At 41.0% G+C, this 20558-nt stretch overlaps 1 protein-coding gene across 1 annotated transcript in view; it reads right to left on the bottom strand.

Moving 5' to 3' along the window:
• Positions 1-20185, bottom strand: part of itsn2b (intersectin 2b) — a 40335-nt gene extending 20150 nt beyond the window's left edge. Inside the window, exons 1-16 of the mRNA XM_061745344.1 lie at positions 19980-20185; positions 8765-8826; positions 7881-7973; positions 7635-7698; positions 7307-7494; positions 6874-7119; positions 5235-5334; positions 4962-5098; positions 3935-3998; positions 3271-3408; positions 2667-2755; positions 2166-2428; positions 1877-2026; positions 1239-1379; positions 979-1066; positions 624-763 (exon numbers count right to left, since the gene is read on the bottom strand). Of these exons, the coding sequence (XP_061601328.1) occupies positions 624-763; positions 979-1066; positions 1239-1379; positions 1877-2026; positions 2166-2428; positions 2667-2755; positions 3271-3408; positions 3935-3998; positions 4962-5098; positions 5235-5334; positions 6874-7119; positions 7307-7494; positions 7635-7698; positions 7881-7973; positions 8765-8771 (1908 nt within the window). The 5' untranslated portion in view covers positions 8772-8826; positions 19980-20185. The remainder of the gene's footprint in view (positions 1-623; positions 764-978; positions 1067-1238; positions 1380-1876; positions 2027-2165; positions 2429-2666; positions 2756-3270; positions 3409-3934; positions 3999-4961; positions 5099-5234; positions 5335-6873; positions 7120-7306; positions 7495-7634; positions 7699-7880; positions 7974-8764; positions 8827-19979) is intronic.
• Between the last annotated feature and the right edge of the window lie 373 nt (positions 20186-20558).

Below are 20558 nucleotides of genomic sequence, written 5' to 3'. Positions count from 1 at the left end.
CCTCAAGGGCCAAGAAGCTGCCGTAAGTAGGAAATACTCGTGTTTGAGTACAAGGACTTTGCAGAAAGCTCACTGATTTAATATCAGGAAAGCAATAAGTTTAGAAGCGTCACGTTTAGTTTGCGAGGAAGAAAGAATTCAGTCGACCACCAACTGCTTGTCAAAGCTTCAGTCAGTAACACATTATGTAACTTAACACACTTCACATAACTGATAAGGAAACCATCAAAATGCATTCTTAGGTAGAAACCCAGTTTACAAGCTTGGTTTCTAATGTTAGTGTGTGTGAGCGGGAAACACCAGGCCTACTGCTGATATCAGCTGCGAGCAGAAACATGTAGAAAAAGCAAAACAGGACGATCAATACACATCTCTAGATGTGATCTTGGTTGGTATTCTGTAAGCCTGCCGATATAGATGGAGGATTAATTAAATAAACAGAATATCTGAACAGTTCAAAGCATTTCTGAAAACCATGAAGTTGAAATGAGGAGTCGTCAGATTTTTAAAAGACATGCTGATCCATCTATGCAATTCCTGGATAAATTCCTGTGTCTGCTATTATAACACCTGGTGCCGTGTTAAACATCTCCAAAAAAGCAGTATGTGCATTTAATTCCTACCTGCATGTCTTTATTATATTGGCCCATCTCTGCTAGTTTGGCAGCAGTCTCTTTCTCCAGAGCTTCCATGTGCTCTCGCAGTTTTCTACAGGTCCCTTTCTTCTCTGCAACACTTCCCTTCATGGTGGACATGGATGACACTACACACACATGAAATACAAATAACTTCATTGTCAATGCTTACTTTATATTATAGGATTCCTTTTTTTTAAATTCTGTGAATTCAACATCAGTTTAACTATCAAAACTTTATTTGTTGATTTGATTGTTGATTTGTTGATTGAACTGTTGATTTGCTTTTATCCAGGAATGCTGATGGGAGGCACAGCACTCATCAACATCCCTCAGCACTAACCCGCCATGTTATTCACAGCCATGTTTCTGAGTTTCTCTGTCAGTCTCTTCTGCTCAGGGGTCAGTTGGGACAGCTTCCTCTGGAAATCCTGACCAACAGGAAATGCAAACAAGAAATGCATCATTAAGGGGGAAAAAACATTTAGAAAATACAACGTCTCAATAAATGATTGATCAAACACATACATGCATTAGAAATAATAACTACAGCATGTCGTGAGTACTTTTCCACAATAAAGTAGTCCAAACAAGCGTACAGACCTCTATCTGTTTTTGCAGACTGCTAATGTCCTGTTGTCGTGTTTCTTTCCTTTGATTGTTCAGATCCAGCTCAGTCTTCTGAAGCTTTTTCTTGTTGTGAATATCGCGCAGTCGATCTGATATCTGACGATGTTTGTTTCCCTGAAGCAGACAGACAGAAGAGCAGAGAAAGGAGAAGTTATCGTTATGTTTGCATAATTCTGATCAAACAAAATGTGTCTTCTGTATAGGACTGTCTCAGAAAATTAGAATATTGTGATAAAGTTCTTTATTTTCTGTAATGCAATTAAAAAAAAACGAAAATGTCATACATTCTGGATTCATTACAAATCAACTGAAATATTGCAAGCCTTTTATTATTTTAATATTGCTGATTATGGCTTACAGCTTAAGATTAAGATTCCCAGAATATTCTAATTTTTTGAGATAGGATATTTGAGTTTTCTTAAGCTGTAACCATGATCAGCAATATTAAAATAATAAAAGGCTTGCAATATTTCAGTTGATTTGTAATGAATCCAGAATGTATGACATTTTTGCATTACAGAAAATAAAAGGACTTTATCACAATATTCAAATTTTCTGAGACAGTCCTGTATAAGCCGGACTGGATGGAAAATTGTTACTTCAACACTCACCACAGCCTCCAACTCCATTTCCAGACTCCTCTTCTTAGCCTTGAGTTTGATAATGTCATCCTGCTCCTGCTCCTTCTTAATTTGCAGCTCTCCACGCTTCCTCCTCTCAAATTCCTCCTTCCTCTGACGTTCGAGCTCCCGCTGTGCAGCCTGGAACGAATACGGACACGACAGAGGTACAAGCTGAATTAAATGTACATGCACGAGTGTAAAACGCCTCTCAGCAGCAGCAACACATTTATAAGCAGTGAACCTGCAGATTATTCACATAGCTGGAACACTCACTCACCTCCTTTCTCTCTATTTCCCTCTGTCTCTCCTCCTCTTTCTGTCTCTCCAGCTCCCTCTGCCGCTCCAGCCTCCTCTCTTCTTCTTTCCTCAGCCTCTCCTCAGCCTCCCTGGCCTCCCTCTCCCTCCTCTCACGTGCGTCCCTCTCCTTCTGAGCACGCCGCTCCCTCTCCCTCCTCTCTGCCTCCAGCAGCGCCTGTCGTCGTTTCTCCAGCTCAGCATTCCCTCGCTCCAGGTTGGCTTTGTATTTATCCTCAAATGACACTAATTATAGAAAAAGTAAACGTTTCAGTTGATGTTATCTCCAAATTTACTGTTAAATATCAGATGTTAAAATACTGAATACTTTTTTTTTTTAGTTTTTAAAAAGTGATTAAAAAGTAAATGATAAATCGATAAAACAGGCTGCTTATGACATTACTCTGCCGATAGCTGTGGTGTCTCATGACCGTTAAAGCTGCAGTTGAACATGTTGTGCACAGTTGACGATGACAGTACTCACAGTTGCTTTTAACTTTCTGTGGAGGTTCTATCTCCAGATCCTCAGCGAAAGCTGCGTAGACAGAAGAGCTGGAGCCGTTCACTGAACTCCTGCAATACAGTTTTAAAAAACTTCACTGAATATCAAAAGCAAAGCAATGACAAAATATCAACTAAATACTGTACGTGAATAAATATAGTAATTGTTTAAAGGAGCTTGAGGCTCCTTTTAAGAAATGAGACTCTCTAGCGCCACCCTTCACCACGACGGCCGTTGGGAGTACTGCAGCCAACAGTGAAGCCGGCACGGGAGAACGGGGAGAACGCACATGCAGCGTCATGTGACGTCACATCCACAGCCCAGCGCGGGAAATTCGGGACCGAATTGCAGCACATTTTGCAGCACACAGCCTGTTCAAGGCAAAGGAGAGATACACTAGAGGGCTCATTCTTTTTGGTTTGGAACGCTTCATCTGACATTATTACTAGAAAACTTAAAAAGTATACGGATTTTTTTCATAAATCTTGCCACAATCCGGCCTCAAGCTCCTTTAAGGCAGGTAGCAGATTAACTGCATATATATATATCCCAGGCGTGGTTAAAACTGTTTTTACTGTCCACATACCTCTGTGAGGGTGGCACCAACTCAGCTGGCAGCGTCAGAGGCAACGGTTGTCCACACTTTGCCATGTCCACAAGATGCATCGCCAGAATAAACTCGTCTGCTCTCAGCTTGCCATCCTTATCAACATCAGCTAAATTCCTGTCCGGGAGAGTGAAAGTACCTTCATTTAGTTCAGTGGAAACTAACATTAGCAGCAATGTCCAGTTACAATATGTAGTGTTTAGGTTACACTATAGGAAACATTGTGCAGCAGCACACATTTATTGCCCGGTGGTTGAGGTCACAAAATGAGTTGATTATATACTGTAACATTTTTTAAATAAAATTGAACAGGTCAGCAACAACTACCCTATAAACATTCTGCTCTGTGATTGTTGTGTCTATTACATACAAGTTCAAACAAACACAAAAATGACAGATTTAGGTTTCTTTGCATTTTGGAAAACTTCCAAACTTTCCTGGAAATTGGTTTCTATAACAACAGTGCTGTTTTTAATGGTGATGGATATTAAGAATAGCACTGACTTCTTAACAAATATTTCCTTGATAAAGGATTTCGGTCATACCAAATCTAACAGCACAAAGTTTCTTACTCATAGATCATGAAGCTGACTTCTCATTTTGTAAAATCATATGACATGTACGGACAGACACTGATTCTCACCAAATTGAGGCCAGCTGTGTCTGTGTCAGCATCGTGGTTGCCATGGCACCTCTCACTTGCAGACCTACAAAAGAAATATAAGTGACAAATGACAAAGCAGCTCTATGACAGATGTGTGAGGGAGCTGACTGAAAAAAGACGTGACGGGTGGGTGTGTAGGAGGCTGGGTACAGCAAATGCTGATTTTAAGTTAAATGTTCCAGTTGATCACCACAGCGTATTTAAAGGAACATTACGGATTTAAAACAACTCTAGGTCTAATGTTGGATGATAAGGAGTGTAAACCTTCAATAGGAACCAACACAATTTCAATCAAAGCAGGTTTGGGGGACAACAGACAGTTCATTTAAAGCTAGATGGACAAAAATGTTTGAATAGGAATCTTCTTCCAGTGGCCGACACCTTCCTATTTTGTCATAAATATCTAAGTACTGACTATTACTTACGTGGAATTATGTTTTTAAGTCTTATTAAAAGGTTAAAATATCAATGTACAGTATTTTTGACATTGCTTAACTGCCCCAAGTGCTAATTTTTGCTATTACACTGTAAAAGCATGCTCTGTTCTCACTCAAGACTGTTACAATTTATGTCATTTGAACCGCTTACAAAGGTTGACACTCCTTACCATCTAATAATAGACCTAATAATAATCATAATAGCTGACTATTAGTCAGTAAATCATCTGCAAGTCTGGTGGGAGTGAATGAGTGACAGAGCTTTTGTACATATACGTTTCGCTAAATCGTGACTCATTCAAGAGAACTAGCATGACAGGGCCTGGAGATCAAGAGTCAAAAGCATGCGCGACTGTGTGTGCATTGTGAAACCACCATGTGTCTAAACACACCCACAAGTAAAACCACGCATCCCTTGAGTTGCATAATTCTTCGCTCACAAGCCACAGTTGGCTCAAATGCACAAAAGAGCACGGTAACGGTTATGAAACCACCGGGGACTGTCGAGTCCCACACCTGCATTCCACACATTGCTCGTTTTGTACGACACAGATGCAAACACATCATACCAGTCAGGTGGCCGGTCATTTGTTTATCCAAGCTGTTGAACAGCTGTCTGTATTTCAGTCGAGAGGCGTGAGGCACGGCCCAGTCACTGGGAACAGCAGCCGTGGAGGACATCATTGACGGAGATAATGACGCCGGGCTGGAAGAAGGAAAACACCAAACATCACACCAAATTGTGTAGGGTTTTTGCACACTTTTAAATTAACAGCGCAAATGAGGCAGTCAATATACAAAACCTGTAACCGCTTCCCTACAGAGTTCTGTGTGTGTCTTACCTGCCAGATGCCATGCCCAGCAGTGAAGAGGTCATATTTGTACCAGGAGATGAGGAGAGTCCAAGCGGAGAGGAGTAAGAAGATGCAGAAAGAGGTAGGCCTGAAGTGAACATACACATTCATTTGCAACATTTTAGTCAAACACCTGACAACATATTCAAAATGCGACAACTTCCTTTCCTTTAATGTTTCAACCGTCTTTAGAAAAAATAAAAAAAAGGGCCATAGAGGATCATTATTGCACTACGATCCAATCACTACTATATCCTCCAAGAACAGGGTAGCAGTCTGTATGAAGATGAGACAGGGACAACAGACCCAACAGGATCAGATATCATTCCCTTTCCCCTCAGAACTTCATAAATAAAACATAATCTGTACATACAGGCAGAGCATTTCTCCTAAAACACTCTCATGCTACATTAAATATCAAGAGGGTGGTAATCAAAAGATGAGACCATCCTAAGCTACATCACAGGAGATCCAGCCATGCAAGTGTTTATTCATAAAAGATGTAAGTGACTGGATGTACAGGTAGTTATGACAGTGTTGGTGCTGCTGGTATGCTGGTATTTCCAAATAGCTACGCCCTCCTAGCACCTTATTCACCCCTCCCTGTTTCTATTTCAGTTATCCTCTGTTTTTAACCCGTCTCATAGCTCATAAAATCTGTTAAATTGAGCCCACCCCACCACTCAGAGACAAATTTTCTGTATAATAGCCTATTTGGAGCAGACTTTCTACACGGTTACTGTTTATGTGAACAGTTCAGTGTCTTGGATTCCATGTTCGATCGATAATGGTGAAAGAGGTTGCTTTCGGTGCTGTTTTTTGCATTATTGTCAAAACCACTGAACATATCCACAGGTAAAAAAACCCAGTGAAGCAGCTTTTCTTAACAGCATATTCGCTTATTCAAAATAAATGTGACTGCTAAACATTACATCACTAAGCGGCGTTAACGGCGTCTCAATTGGCGACCCTGTGGAGCATCTCTGGAGATTTTTTAGGGCTGCAGCGCATGTGTGAAAGCATTTCTGAGTCCTGCTACAGAAATAGACGTACTTATTTTTTACATCAGTTAAACATGACTGTTTAAGTTTGGTTTAAACATATGGGACAGTAAACAATATGAGATGTGGTCGCTGAGCAAGCTTTCCAAAGAATTAGGAGAAAGAATGATAACAACTCTAAAATGTATACCAGTACATTAAACTTTTTTTAAAATGCATAAAGAAAACAGATCATCATCTATGAAATCTGAGAAATGAAATGTTAATTTTTGATCGTTGATCGTTTGTTCCATTGTAAAGCACAAATAAAACTACGTACACCTCAGCCACCACCCTGACGGAAGCTGCTTCACTGGCAGACTCTGAGTTAATGCAGCTGAATTACACTTCCTTCCTCCACTGGCTCGCGTCTGTAAACTGTGGTTGAAAGATTTTATAATGAATTGTGTAATATTTACTCTATATCAGTCCTCAGTGGAAATGCAGAAAACCCAGACCTGAGTACTCACTTAAGCATTTCGGTTAATTTATAGGTGCGGCCATTTTGCTTTCAGAGTACTGATTGATGGATATTACCATGGGACAAAATAGACGAGCAAAAAGATAGAAATGACAATCACAACTACCAAGAACCAGAGATCCAGTGGGGATTGGCTGGAGAAGTCCCATGGTGCCATTCGACAGTGCAGTGTTTCCAACAGCGGGCATCAGGGGCCTGGTTGGCACTGAAGCCATTAGTGGGTTCAGTCCCGTTGCCGTGGGAACCAGATGGCTGAGGCCCGTCACTGGGGTCAAAGACGAAAGTCCAGGGGCTGCCACAGGAGTCAACGTCTGCAGATTTGGTCCGAGCATCATGGACATAGGACCAATACCTACGATGAATACACATCAATACAGCCATTTTAATGAAACTAAATACATGTGCATGTTTTTTGTCTTACATTTACATCTTATGTGACTCTTTGCATTTCTGCAGTCTCTTTAACCACCAAGCCACACTTAATAATTCTAAAAAATTACCACACAGTGTACAGTCTTATATCAATAAAAAGCATATACCATAGACAGCGTTGGACATGGATGAGCTGGGGTTATTAAGGGTGGGAACGGGCACTGGAGGCTGCCTCATGATGATTGGCAGCGCTGATGGAAGTGATGTGCCCTGGAGTTTTAGCTTTATTAGCTTCATAGCAATAGAAAACTCCAACCTGTCCATCTTCCCATCCTTGTTAATGTCAGCCAGAGCCCTAGGAGACAGAAGGAAACAAAAAAACATACAGGCAACATTGTGAAGAGTCTGTTATGCATTTCATTTCAGTAAACTCTTACAGAGAACTCATGATTAAGACAATGTTTCCATGTTGGAAATTGCACATTTGTTTCTCACCATATCTCAGCCAACACTGAGGCAGGCAGCCCCGACTGGAGGAAAAACTTCCTGGCTTGTTCTCCTGAAGAGAGACGAGAGAGAAAAAAATAAAAATACTGGAAACTAACGTTCTGCTGCTTTCAAATGTTACTTTGTCACTTTAGCTTGTTAACATGTGCTGCATGTCATAGCGGTTTATGGTAAAGGGAATATAAGTACAGGAGTATATAGAGCACCCACGAATGAGCGTGTGAATGTTTGTACCTGACACACAGCCCATGGACGGGGACAGAGTATCAAACTTTTGGTCATGTTTGGTCCTCTCCTCAGGAGATATTGCCCAGATACTTGAACCACCTACAAAAAAAAACAAAAACAAAATGTGATTCTCCAGACAAATTCATTGAAAGGAAACGATGTCCCAAAGTGTTTTTATCAGCACAGAATAAATTGAAAGTAAGTCACATACAGAAAACACTTAACTGCTAAACATGAACCAGAGCAAGCCAAACAAGTCTACACTTCCCATTATTAAAAAACAGTAAAAAAAATAAATAAAATAAAAACATTTTATAACACGAACTGACAGGAACACAGATGCTCACACTGATGCTGACGCATACACACACAGACGAGATAAGGGAGCACCCTGAGGCCAGCGTCCATGGTGGGAAACAACTGATATTGACAAAATGATAATGAAACTCGGTGTGGGAGGGCAGAGCAAGCTCACATCTTTTACTGGTATTTACACGTCTGAGATTGGACTAAACCCTCCATGCTGCATCGGTAAAGAATGTGATGTTATAAAAACTTAGACTAAGTGCAACTTCGGACCAGTAACTGAAACATTAACAACATTGGTGTCAAAATGCATAATAAATGGGCTCCTTTGACCCAAGAGTACAACAACAAAACAACGACTGAACATGGAGCCTCAAATTAACAAGAAACAGCAAGAGCCAAACTACTAAAACACTATGTAAAACACCGGCATGAAACTTGGACTGTTAAAAGAACTGGCACTGTGTTGGCCTCAGCAGATCTACCCCTCTCTCTCTTTCTCTTTTTCTCTCTGTCCCACACACACACACACACACACACACACACACACACTTGCCTTTGCACACAAAAAACAGTGGTCTTACCATTCATGTTTGCAATTGGAGAACTCCCAGTGGCGTCCTCAGACACTGCTCACAGCCATCTGCTGAACACAAAGTCACAGTCCAATCATCAGTCAATACTGCAGCTGAGACGTGATGGTGCTGTCACTGACGGAAAAAACGGCAGAGAGGAACACAGAGACAGATCAGGGAGGGAGACTGATTCTGGTCAGTCAGCAGTCATAAACAGGGCTTCTCCTGTTCCCCTCCTTCAGGAGGAGTCTGGCCTTGTCCCAAACCTTTTAAACTACTGGGGCTTATTTCAGTACTATCCACACTGACACTGCAGTGAGCAGTGCTACAAACACTACAAAAGCTAATCTGGCACAACAATTAATGGATTCAGCCCCCTGCTCAGTAATATCCCAGACACCAATTTGAACAAAGGACCGGCAGTGTCCTGGATTGAAGCTCACACAAACGTCTTTAAGAAATTTCCAAAGTTTTTTGCTGAGCAGCTAGTCTGCCGTGTTCGTGGTCATCCCCATCACTTAGTCCCCTACAAACATCACCCATCCATTACCATTGAGCACTCTGTATTCAAGCCTATATTCACAAATTATAGTCATAAGTACTAATACTAGTGTGTTATTTTGTAGGTGACATCCTGAACAACCATTTCATTTAGCCATGACCTGAGCAGTATACCAGGAGCAGCGCAAAGAACAGAGTTGCAAACAGACATGTTGATAATCCGCAGTCTGTAATTTAACGTCAACACAGATGCAGCACATATCTGTCTGCATCACATTTTGTGTCAATCAAGACAGATGTTTATTGGGTTTTCTTTGATGAATAAACTTTCACTTTCACGCGATTTGTCATACGATTTCAACCTTCCATGTATTGACATCTAAATGCTTTTCTGCTTTTTATGGCCATGGAGGGAAAAGCAAAAACAAGTGGGCTGGAATCGTTAAAGCCTCTCATGTAGCTAAATAACCAGAATAAATCTAAAGCAAAGACATGCCTTTTTTTCCAATATTATCCGTTTTCTATTGTGATAAGCCAGAGATATTACCGTACAATTCTATTTTGCTATAATGAGGAACATGACTATACCAGATTTGTAAAAGGAACACCAAGGTTCAATTGCTATGGATCACCTTGAGAAACATTTTAGTTCTGCGCTTTGTGTCTTATATTTTAAAGCTTTGAGACTTCAAACGTTCAATTGATAGTCTTCAGTCCTAACTGACCTTTCTGTAATACCCACCCTTCAAGCACAGATGAGCCAAATCCGCTGAGTATCAGTTTCACAGGAACTGCAGCCTGGACATCTGCGCTTTTCAGCTCCATAGAAAAACATTGGAAACTCTCTATACCGAAAACATTTTTATGTGATGTCTCTGGGGAACGTATAATACCAAGTCCAGGTATCCCGAGAGGACGCGCAATGGAGTTTATTTTATTCCATTTCTTGAATCCAAACAAAATAGGGCTAAACGTCCAGAAGATCAACAAGAATGTCTAAAAATGTTCAGGAGAAAACAAACAAAAACAAAAATGCTTGAAGCTGTGCTAATTTTACCAAAGGTTAATTAACTGCATTTGATAAGTAGCAACATAGCCTTGCCTCTGATAATTTAGCTAGCTGGTGCTACAACTAGACAACTTTAATCGCTATCAGCATTGTGGGTTTACATTCGATTGCGGAGCCATCAAGCACCAGACACAAAGCTAGTTAGCAGTATCATATCTAGTCCTATAGACGAATCCGGCGAAACCCGGAAGTCGAGCGGCCGCCATTACTGCGGTGGCGGCTCCGCTCCTCCGCTCCAGCCCATAGACATATATACGTATGGATCTATTACTCCGCTCCCTGCCAGGCTCTCTTAATGTATTTGTATCATCGGAACACTCCTGTCCCGTCACGTGCATTTGTTTTGATAGTGAATGAAGACGGGAGGGACTTTCAAAACTACTTTTCTGTTTCACCAAGTGAACAGACGGAACGCAAAAAAAGATGTTAAACTGCTGGAAAGGAACTGGAATTTACCTGGATACCTTAAACAAGGAAGCCAGGGAGCAGTATATGGAGAAAATAATGATTATTAACGGTTTGGGTTCATATGAAATCACTACTAAAGAATGACGCTCCGATGAGGATTTACTGCCGCAGTTCTGCAGAACCACCGTCTTACTACCTTGTTTAGTGTTTGGCAGCTGCTTTGGTAAATGTTTGACTCGCCATGTGTTTCAATAAATTAGTATAATATAACAACATACAGTAGCCTACATCTTTTTTATTACTCTTACTTCTCTTTTCTTTTTTTTTATGCTGAAGAGGCTCCGATGGCGTGAGCAATATTTTTCTTTTCCTCGTGAGATTATTTTTTTCTTCTGCAGCTACAAATAGAGTTGATATTTTTTCCTCAACAAACTAGTTTTATCTGCAGATTGGGGTTATGTATGTATGTATTCTGTATCATCCGGAGCTGAGATAGTTCTGCCCTTCAATTAGAGACCTGTAATTGCGTTTTTTTTCGTCATCGGACGCCAGGCGATCAATAAAATATTCTTGGATACCTAAAATAAAACAAAACATAAACAGGTAATATTTAATTGTGCAGACGTGCCTCGTAAGGAGAGGAGGTGGAGAGAGCTATATTACAGTGTTTAATCATACACTCCCTTATCTCCCTATTCCTCTATTCTTTCCTGCTTATCGCTCAAACAAATCATTATTTATAAATTAACATCAGCATTAATTTAAGATACCTTCATTATTTATGGAAGGCCACTGTCTAACATCATCAATCCAGCTATAATGATGCTGTAGAGCGTCAGGTTACAATAACAGCGCTGCGGTGGCAGATTGACACCTGCCACCGCAGCGATGGCGCCGCCGCAAGATGGCGGCGCACACAAACCGGTCGCCGGATTCGTCTATATGGGTAACATCCATCCATCCATCCATCCATGCATCCATCCATCTTCTACTGCTTATCTGGGGTCAGGTCATAGGCAGTAGTCTAAGGAGCAATGCCCCCACAGAGTCCCCTCTCCCCAGAGGGGACTCTGCATCTAAACAAGTCTTTTTAAGTGGCATGTAGATGTCATTGTGCTTCCAGAACTGTGATCAGTGTTTCATATTATAATTCAGCATCTGAAATGACATTTGAGACTAAAACCCCAGCAAAAACTGCCTGGCAACAGCCCTGGCAGCAGTTTAATATGGATGAAGATCTTTTCTGACTCAGAGCGGAAATTCTAATGTGGGTGAGGATCGTTTTGGTGCAAATGAAACCAACAAAAGTTTTAAAACCACAATATTGTAATATGAATGTGACCTACAACTTTAAAGCTCTCCAAAGCAACTTGTTTTCAGATTGCGTAAGCCCCTTAACGTCACTTTACCTCATAGTATGCAGTAGTGAGTTTGACAGCTCAGGAAAGCAAGTACACACTACCGCACACCAAACTGATAAAAAATGCAGTTCAGTCTTAGTCGGTTGGTATTGATTCATCTTACAAGAAAGCATGCTCACACATAACTAACAGTTAACTAACGTTAACAGTACAACCACTTAACATAAGCACACTTGCACAATAATAGTGAACGGGAATGTTGCTAACGCAGCCTTGGGCTTAAATTCTTGTTAAATGTTGCAAGGGACAGCTGGAAAGAAGCATGTGGTATGTCTCCTAAACTGTGCCTGGTCAGGTTAAATAAACCATGTTTTCTTGCTAACAAAAGACCAGTAACCTGTGCTGAGTCTTACTGGTATATTTATAGGTCTCATCGCAGGCTGAAATGTTGTTTTGCCACCGTTTGAAATCAATCAACCATAAAACCTCCATATTTATACTTCAAACACCTTTTGCTGTGGAATTGAGAGCTTGAGGAGGTCACTGTTGAGGACAGGTGAGATAACTGAAGAGCACTTAAAGGAATACATTTTATGCATTAAATCCAAATCCTAGTGAACAAATCTAACACATAATACTCCTTTCATCTCTAAATCAACTATTTTCTCGAAGTAGATACACTCAGCCGTCACTGGGGACACTGGGAAAGAAGTTGTGACATTGTTTCTGAAGCTTTAGTTGTCACAGTTGTGCTGAACACCTGTTTCCTCTGTGATTATCTCTGCTGTCAGCCAGTCACACTCACATGATGAAGGTGGAGGAGGAAAAGGAGGAGAGGAATTCCACTCTTTTTACTCAGCACTTCCTGCTCGCTACTGCAGGGACGCAAGCTGTTCCCCGTCCAACAACAGCTGACTGGCAGACATGATTGATTTTAGAGCAGGGAAAGCTTTGATGCTGGGGGAAATATATTGGCGTGGAAGACATGGGTCAGACTGGGTCAGACATTACAGAACCATGAGTGAATTTTAGGAAGCAACATGGCAGATCTATGACTTGTCTCCTAATGCAGAGGGGAAATAATTAGATCAAGAATAAATTATAGTGTGGTCTGGCTAATGCTTTCACAAAAGCAAGGAACAGTAGGTCAGAGCTACTCGGCTGACTGCCATTTCTATCTCTGCATCTCTCCTTCATCCCTCCTGGAGCAGGTCCTCCACTCTCTACGTCCATTTAATCACCCTTTCCTTCTTATATTTCTTTTTTTCCTTTTCATTCAGCATTTTTATTTCCAACTTGTACTGTTGAGTAGCAGCTCCACAAGTAACTTTCAGCACCATCGAAAAACATTGGAAGATTCTGCACTTTCGTCTGTTTAAATCTGAAATCATTTTTCCAAATGAAACTAACTAAAAGCACATACATATTATCTTACTCTGTGGTACATGAGCAGTAGTGATCTTCGATGTTGTCATCTGCAACCGTGACAACGTTAAGACGAGGAATCTCCTGCTTGCACTCTGATCTCTAAACCCTCTCCTCCAATTAAATCGTATTAGCAGCTGTATCTATTATAATATTTTGCACATATCCTTCCATATTATATTTAAGTCAATTTTTAATGCAATTCAATAAAAGATTGATCTTAAACATTTTGGGATATGGTTTTAATGCAAGCAGACACCGTTGTAAAATTGCACCAAGAGCCAATGGATTGTCTGACGCAACCGTAACTAAGGTGATCAGGATTTACTGATAAGTCAATTGCTTGTGAAGCTGATTAAAAGAGTGCTCAAGCTGTTCAGTGCATTAGGAACAACTTTTACTTGCTAATGTCTGTAAATGACCCCTTCAAACCCTGCAATTAGTGGACAACCTGCTCTGTTACCTGGGACCCAGATAAAAAAACAAAAATAAAAGATTTGTCAGATTTACATTAAAAAAGCTGGCAGCCAAAAGGGTATATAAAGACCCTCCTCTGCCCAGGCATCTCCTCCGAAGGCGAGGAGTCGGTCCAAGCCATGTATGACATGCATGTCCTGTGTTTACCAAAGAACATTCTCAGCCGACATGACAGAGAGGTGTCCAAGACACCAGATCCTCGTACCTGAACTAGCTTCTCTAGATGTGGAGGCGCAGTGCTGATTGAGTCATCCTACAGAAGAAACTTATTTAAGTTACTTATTGCCCTTTCTTTAGGAATACCATCAAATATATAGCCAAATGTGCGCTGTAGCACTGACATTTGTATGAAGCTGCAATTATCTGCACATGAACTGAACTTAATGCAGGCTCCACAGAGCAAACGTCCTTTTATGTAGTCCAGAAAAATGTCTAAATAAACTTGCACAGTTCCAGAATGAGTCAATCCATGGAGTGACAGGGGAAACTGGAAAATTTAAACAGGTGGGTGTAAAGATAAAGTAACAGCAAGTACAGTAAAATGTGTCTTTCATTGCAAAAACTCCCACATACAATTTGTGTAATAAAATACACAGTGTTCTGTAAGTTTAAGTCACTGGCCTCTTTTGATAATCTTGGTCTTACGTAAGCAATACTATTTCCAATGTACATCCCGCCTCATGTGTGCTATACCTCGATGCCTATCCGGAGTGGTGAGAACAAATGTAACACTGAGAGATTCCTGATGTCATGTACATGAGTAAACAGCCAACTGTGGGCCTCAATGACCACTGGACACACCTTAACCCAGTAGGACGTGTTGCAACACGAGGATTGTAGCTTTAATTCTAAATGGTTTAAGAGTGATAAGCCAACATCAACATCAGTCTGACATCACTAAATGAATAATCATCTGGAACAAGTGTGGGAAGTAAAATGAGCACATTCATGAGAGAAGTGGTGACATCAGCATTATATCCAGCTCTCTAAAAACTGGGATTTAGTAACAGCATTGTGTCACAACAATCTGAGACAAAAAAAAAAAATTTAATCCAAGAGAAGACATGTTGCGAGTCCAGAGAGCAAGCCCAGCAGGACATCTGTACACGTTACGGTGTATCTGAGTGCAGAAATACAGTTTAGACGCCTAGAAAATTATGTTTTTAAATAGAAACAGTTGTTTTAAAAGGACACAGTACAATATCTGATCATGAAAACAATGACGCTTGCTCTCAAGTATAAAAAGGACACAGTTTATAAAAAGATACCCATATACACCCATACAGTCTCAGCCATCTGGCATTACTGAAGCTCTAGTCAGGAATTTAACCTCTTGTAATCTTACACGGCAGGAATTTCAATGAATAAATGAAAAATAGCAGCAGGTTGTCTGCTTTCAGGTTTAATGTTTCCAGAGTGAGAGGGGCCTGACTTTTCCTGACGGGGCAGTCTCCTGACTGCCTGACCTGCTGAACCAGTGACTTGTGTGGCAGACTCAGCTTTGCAAACCTTATGCAAATCCTTTCTGAAAACGTCCTGCACGTACACTTACGCAGAAAAAAAACATTCTGCCTCAGTATCCTTAAACTGCTAAATGAATACATTACATTACATGAGTTAAAAAATTAAATAAAAAAGGGTTTACACATTATTGATTAAGATAAGATAAGATAATCCTTTAATAGTCCCACAGAGGGGAAATTTGCAGATTATATCCTCGTACGGACAAGGACATTTAGACAGACAGCGAATTTCCCCGCAGTGGGACTAATAAAGGAATATCTTATCTTATAGTCATTAGAACAATAAAATACACCCTTTCAATTCCAAAGTTTTTACACATCCGATTCTTACGGGAATTGAAATTAGTTAAACACACTGGTAAATTAACAGAAATACACAAAATATTACACTGTATCATTGTGATTTTTTTTTTTTTTAATTAAGTCGAATTGAAGAAGCAATGTGTAAGAAAATATATCCTTACTGCTTCCACAGAAATTAAATTTTTCCCGGATCAGAACTCCACAAACATAGTCTACAGGTTGTTTTTTTTAAATATTCCTCACTTATTTGATCTTTTTTTATGTCTGAATGCGTGACTGTCATGTCAGAAAAGTGCTTAATTTTGTATGTTTGACTTCTTAACTTCACCTGTCCGACAATAAAGCGAAATAATAATTCAGAATCATTTATTGAGATACGGATCATGTATAAATACCAGCGATGAATAAGACCTAACTGGAAATATAAGATGGAACACCATTTGATCAGCATCTGCAGATGTTGTGCAGAGGCATCACAGGCAGGTGGTTTACTTATCATAAAGGAAGAGACACCACATGCACTTATTTTAACATGTATTTTTAGTGTTCAATATGAAATTATTATGAACATTAAAAATGTTTCCTCCTTATTTCTCCTGAATCTCATATTTAGCTGCCAGGTCTAACATCATCAGTCAAATCAAACTTCTTCTCAATTTTTTTTTTTTGGACTAAAACTGAAGACGTTGACAAATTTTCTGAGGTCAGGGTGAACCGGCTCGTGGTGAAATGGTACCTCATTGGAGTGTGCTGGTAAAACAAAACCAATACTTCCTCTGAGCCTTGTCTATATCTGGATGGATTTTGAGGGTCAGCGCTCACCTGCTTCGGCTTTGCTTTGGATTCGCTGAAAGAGCGTAACGTTTCTGTCCCAGTTAGTATATACACACACAACATTGAGACTTGTTGGATAAATAATGTGGCTGGCCCCGACCTGACTTGCTGCGGCAGCTCTCAACCAATCTTTGAGTGGATCTGTTTATCTCTTAGCGCTGAGCTATAGTGAACACTTCTTAAACTGCATCTTTCTGACAAAACAATTTAGCAGTGGCAAAAGTTTAAAAAGATAATAATAATACAACTGGAAAAGAAACATCTTGCCCACTCTTGATGTCATAATTTCATTATTCCACCTCTGTCTTGATGACAATCCCTTTTTCCTTTCTCCCACTGACTGTATTGTTGCCCCCAAAAAGATACATAACCAGCTATGCTACTGTCTTCATAACTCTTCTTATAGGCTCCGTCCGACAAGCGAGTCATTCTAGGAAATTATTAATTCTCAGCTGCGTCACTCACTGACCTCACACCAGTGACCTCAACTCCGACCACAGCTCTGCCTCTGCTTGATGATTCTTCTGTTTGTGTCCTTTAACCATTTATTCCCTCTTTTAATCATCCTTCTCTGTTATTACTTTGTTCTGTCTTCCCAGACGCTTCCTACGGTGGTTAAAGTTAAAGTGAGGTTCCACCACATCCACTCGCTCTTAATCTCCCCGTCCACAAGCTGTGTTTGTACATTGGGAAGGCTGCTCAGCACGATTGGACCACTTGGACTGTTTTAAATGAATTCTGTTTTCCACACTGGCTTTTGTTTTCTTGAGAGGCAAAGCTTGTCCCTCCGTCTTTAGCCTCTATACCCACCAGGATTTGTAAATTGGAGAAATTGATATTAAACAGACATGCAGGCTCCTTTCAGAAGCTTAAGATACTGTATGTGCTTATGCTCCGTTAGCATGCTTTTGTGTTTTTAATGAGGAAGAAGAAAAGAAAGCTGCAGGAAATGTCTGAAGAAACTCACTGGCAAGTTAATACCAGCCAAAACTCTTACGAACTGCAAAAATGTAGTCCTTTGGATAGTGTCCAGTTAGGCTGATAGACCAGACCTTCCTGAGTAGCTTTTGTGGCAAGGCCGTTTGTAGCGTGTGCCTTTGATTTGGAACAATGTCTAGGTGGGTGTTGCTCGCCAAAACAACATCCACATGAATACCAAAGCTGAAGTTTCCTCAGTGGACCCTTCATGTGACAAGAAGATCGCCGCCATCTGCTTCACCTTCTTCTACTGCAGTAACTACAACAACAACAACTCTAGCTATCTGAGCTATTATAGCAGACAAATTCATCAGAATGAATAACTTGTTAAAAACAAGAATTATAACTGGGCTGACATTTTTCTTGCTTTAACATATATAAAGTGGTTTCCCCTCAGCCTGCCAACTCAGAAAAAGAGGAAAGCAACCAAATTCTGCAGTGTCTGTACAGCCGCCCGGATGAGCCGTCCAGTGTGATGTGACTTCTACGAGCCGTTCAGATTCTGCTGATTTTCGTTACGTAACCAAAATGCAAACCACGCCCACAACTAAACACTGTGTCCTAACTGCATGCGAGCGTCCAGCTATCACGTAGCACTGCGTGACATCGGACGCTCTCTGTCCATCTCCCTCCAGCCAGCTGCCACTTTATTGAGGTTTTTGTAGTGAAATGAGGAGGAATCATAGAGATAACTTCTCATTTCAACTAACTGGATCAGCAGTTCCTCATCCATGACTGTTTTCTACAGCGCTTTCAACTGGCTTTCAACGCGAGCGGCAGGAAGAAAATAGAAACAAGGCGTCCAACAAATGTTCAGCTCAAAACGGCGCGCAGCACTGCAGCGCTGCGTCGCTCGTGGCCAGTTAGGACAGTCCAATAGAAAATAAAGCAATGGAATTGATTTTGTCGCTGACACTCACATCGACACGGTGTATAACTCCGCCGGCCGGAGCTTCCGCCATTTTTCCGTAGCGGTGTATCGCGTCATTCAGGCAGCAAATCAGCACAGTGCCTCATTATCATAGCCTCCCCACCACTCAGAATCCCTCATAGAGAATGAGGTTAGAGAATGGGAAGATAAAGACATGGCTCAGAGGCTGAATTTCTAATTTACTTAGCAAAAACAATCAAAAGCTTGTTTTTAAGACATTCAAGGCCTGTTTAAAATAGGTATTAGATGCCATAATAGGTCCCCTTTAATCCTACTCTGCCGTCCATCACAATCAGTCCTGTGATAAACTGCCGACCTGTCCAGTAGGAATGGGCGATATTTTACAGTTCACGATATACCGTCAAAAAAATTCCCCACGAAAGAATTGGTCATCTCGCGGTAAAAATGATAAATTCCCATTGATGACGTTTTTGTGTAAAGCCTGACTTACAACGTACGTGTGCGTGAAAGAAGGAAGGGAGGAAGGAAGGAACGAAGGAAGGAAGGAAATGAGCCAGAAAAGAAAGAAAGAAAGAAAGAAAGAAAGAAAGAAGTTACAGTTTTGCAGTACAGGTGTACTAATTTAATTGGTTTTTATCAATTCAATTGGTGCAGTTTAGTAGCATTTAGTATTCTTTTAGAGCAGTGTTTTGGGGGCTCCAAAGACTGAATGTGGTGATAGATTTATAGTTAAAAAGGTGGAGTTGAATTGGTATTTTTTTCGTATATTTTTATTGTTATCGGGATAAATGCCAGAAATTATCGTGTTATATGTTTTAGTCCATACCGCCCATCCCTACTGTCCAGGATAAACCTGGTTCCCACCTGACTGACAGTTTGGAGAGACTCCACTAGACATCATTGAAGATGATGTTGTTTCAGTGGTGATGGGAGTAGTGCTCTGTGGGACTTCAGCCCATCAAAAAATACACACAATATCAGCACTATCACTTCACAGAGAGCTTGTGTTTGCAGTGAGAAGGTCTTGTAGCTGGGAGATGAACTGATAGAGTTACATTCCCTGATCACTACTCACCTCCAACCTGCTCGACTAGTTTAACCGAGAGAGAATTAAGACCTGAGTTTGCCAACTTTCCTGCAAACGGCTCGCCTTGCGGAAACACTCTTTATTATTCACACTTACAGTATGTGTCCATAAAGATAATACTTAATGAAAAGTGAAAATATCCCAGCTGGACTGGAGATAAACAGAGAAGCATCACCCCTTCAAAGACTTTTCCTCTTCATTCATATTCCCGCACCCAAAAAAGGGGACACAAACAGCCATTTCCTGCTAAAAGATCATATTACAAGAATTCACGAAAGCTACACGTTTGTATATGTAAAAAAAGCATGTGCCATTACAATTTCAAACTTACACTCATGCTTAGATAAGCAGTTTTACTCAACATACCTCTCTTACCACCAGCGGTGGAAATACACCAACTTCCAAAGCGCCCGAGTTGCCCCAAATGATTAAATACACCACTTTTGAACGATTTCCGAGACACTGTCAAGCCTAGTTTCCGCGGAGGTGTTGCAGTTGAGGCAGAAATGTGGAGTTTTGGTCACGGAAATGGTGCGAGCGAGGACCTGTTGCTGACAGCAGTGTCACCGCAACAACATGGCTGACGACTGGAGCAGCAATTATGGTTCCGCGTTAAAACGACGCAGAGCCTACGCCGTAGGGTGCGGCGTAGTCTACAGCGTAGGGTACCGTACGTTGCGCGTCGCCGCGGTGTCCTACGGCGTAGGCTCTGCGTTGGTGTAACGCGGGAGCATAAATCAGCCTTGGCGGAGCCTGCGGGGCGCTGCTGGCGGTGGGAGGAGAGACGGAGCAGGAGAAACCATCACATGGATGTGGGACGATATGAGCTCTGACCGGACACTGACACAGCCCTGCAGTAAAGGGTTAGATTTGTGTGACTTTAAATGTACTAACAAAGTCATTAGAAACATTTTGCTAGAAGAACATTACCCTAACCCAATAAAA

The sequence above is a fragment of the Cololabis saira genome, chromosome 2, assembly GCF_033807715.1.
Source record: "Cololabis saira isolate AMF1-May2022 chromosome 2, fColSai1.1, whole genome shotgun sequence".
In the NCBI taxonomy this organism is placed as follows: Eukaryota; Metazoa; Chordata; class Actinopteri; order Beloniformes; family Belonidae; genus Cololabis; species Cololabis saira.
Note: the sequence above shows the minus strand (reverse complement) of the source record. Positions and strands in the feature narration are given on the sequence as shown.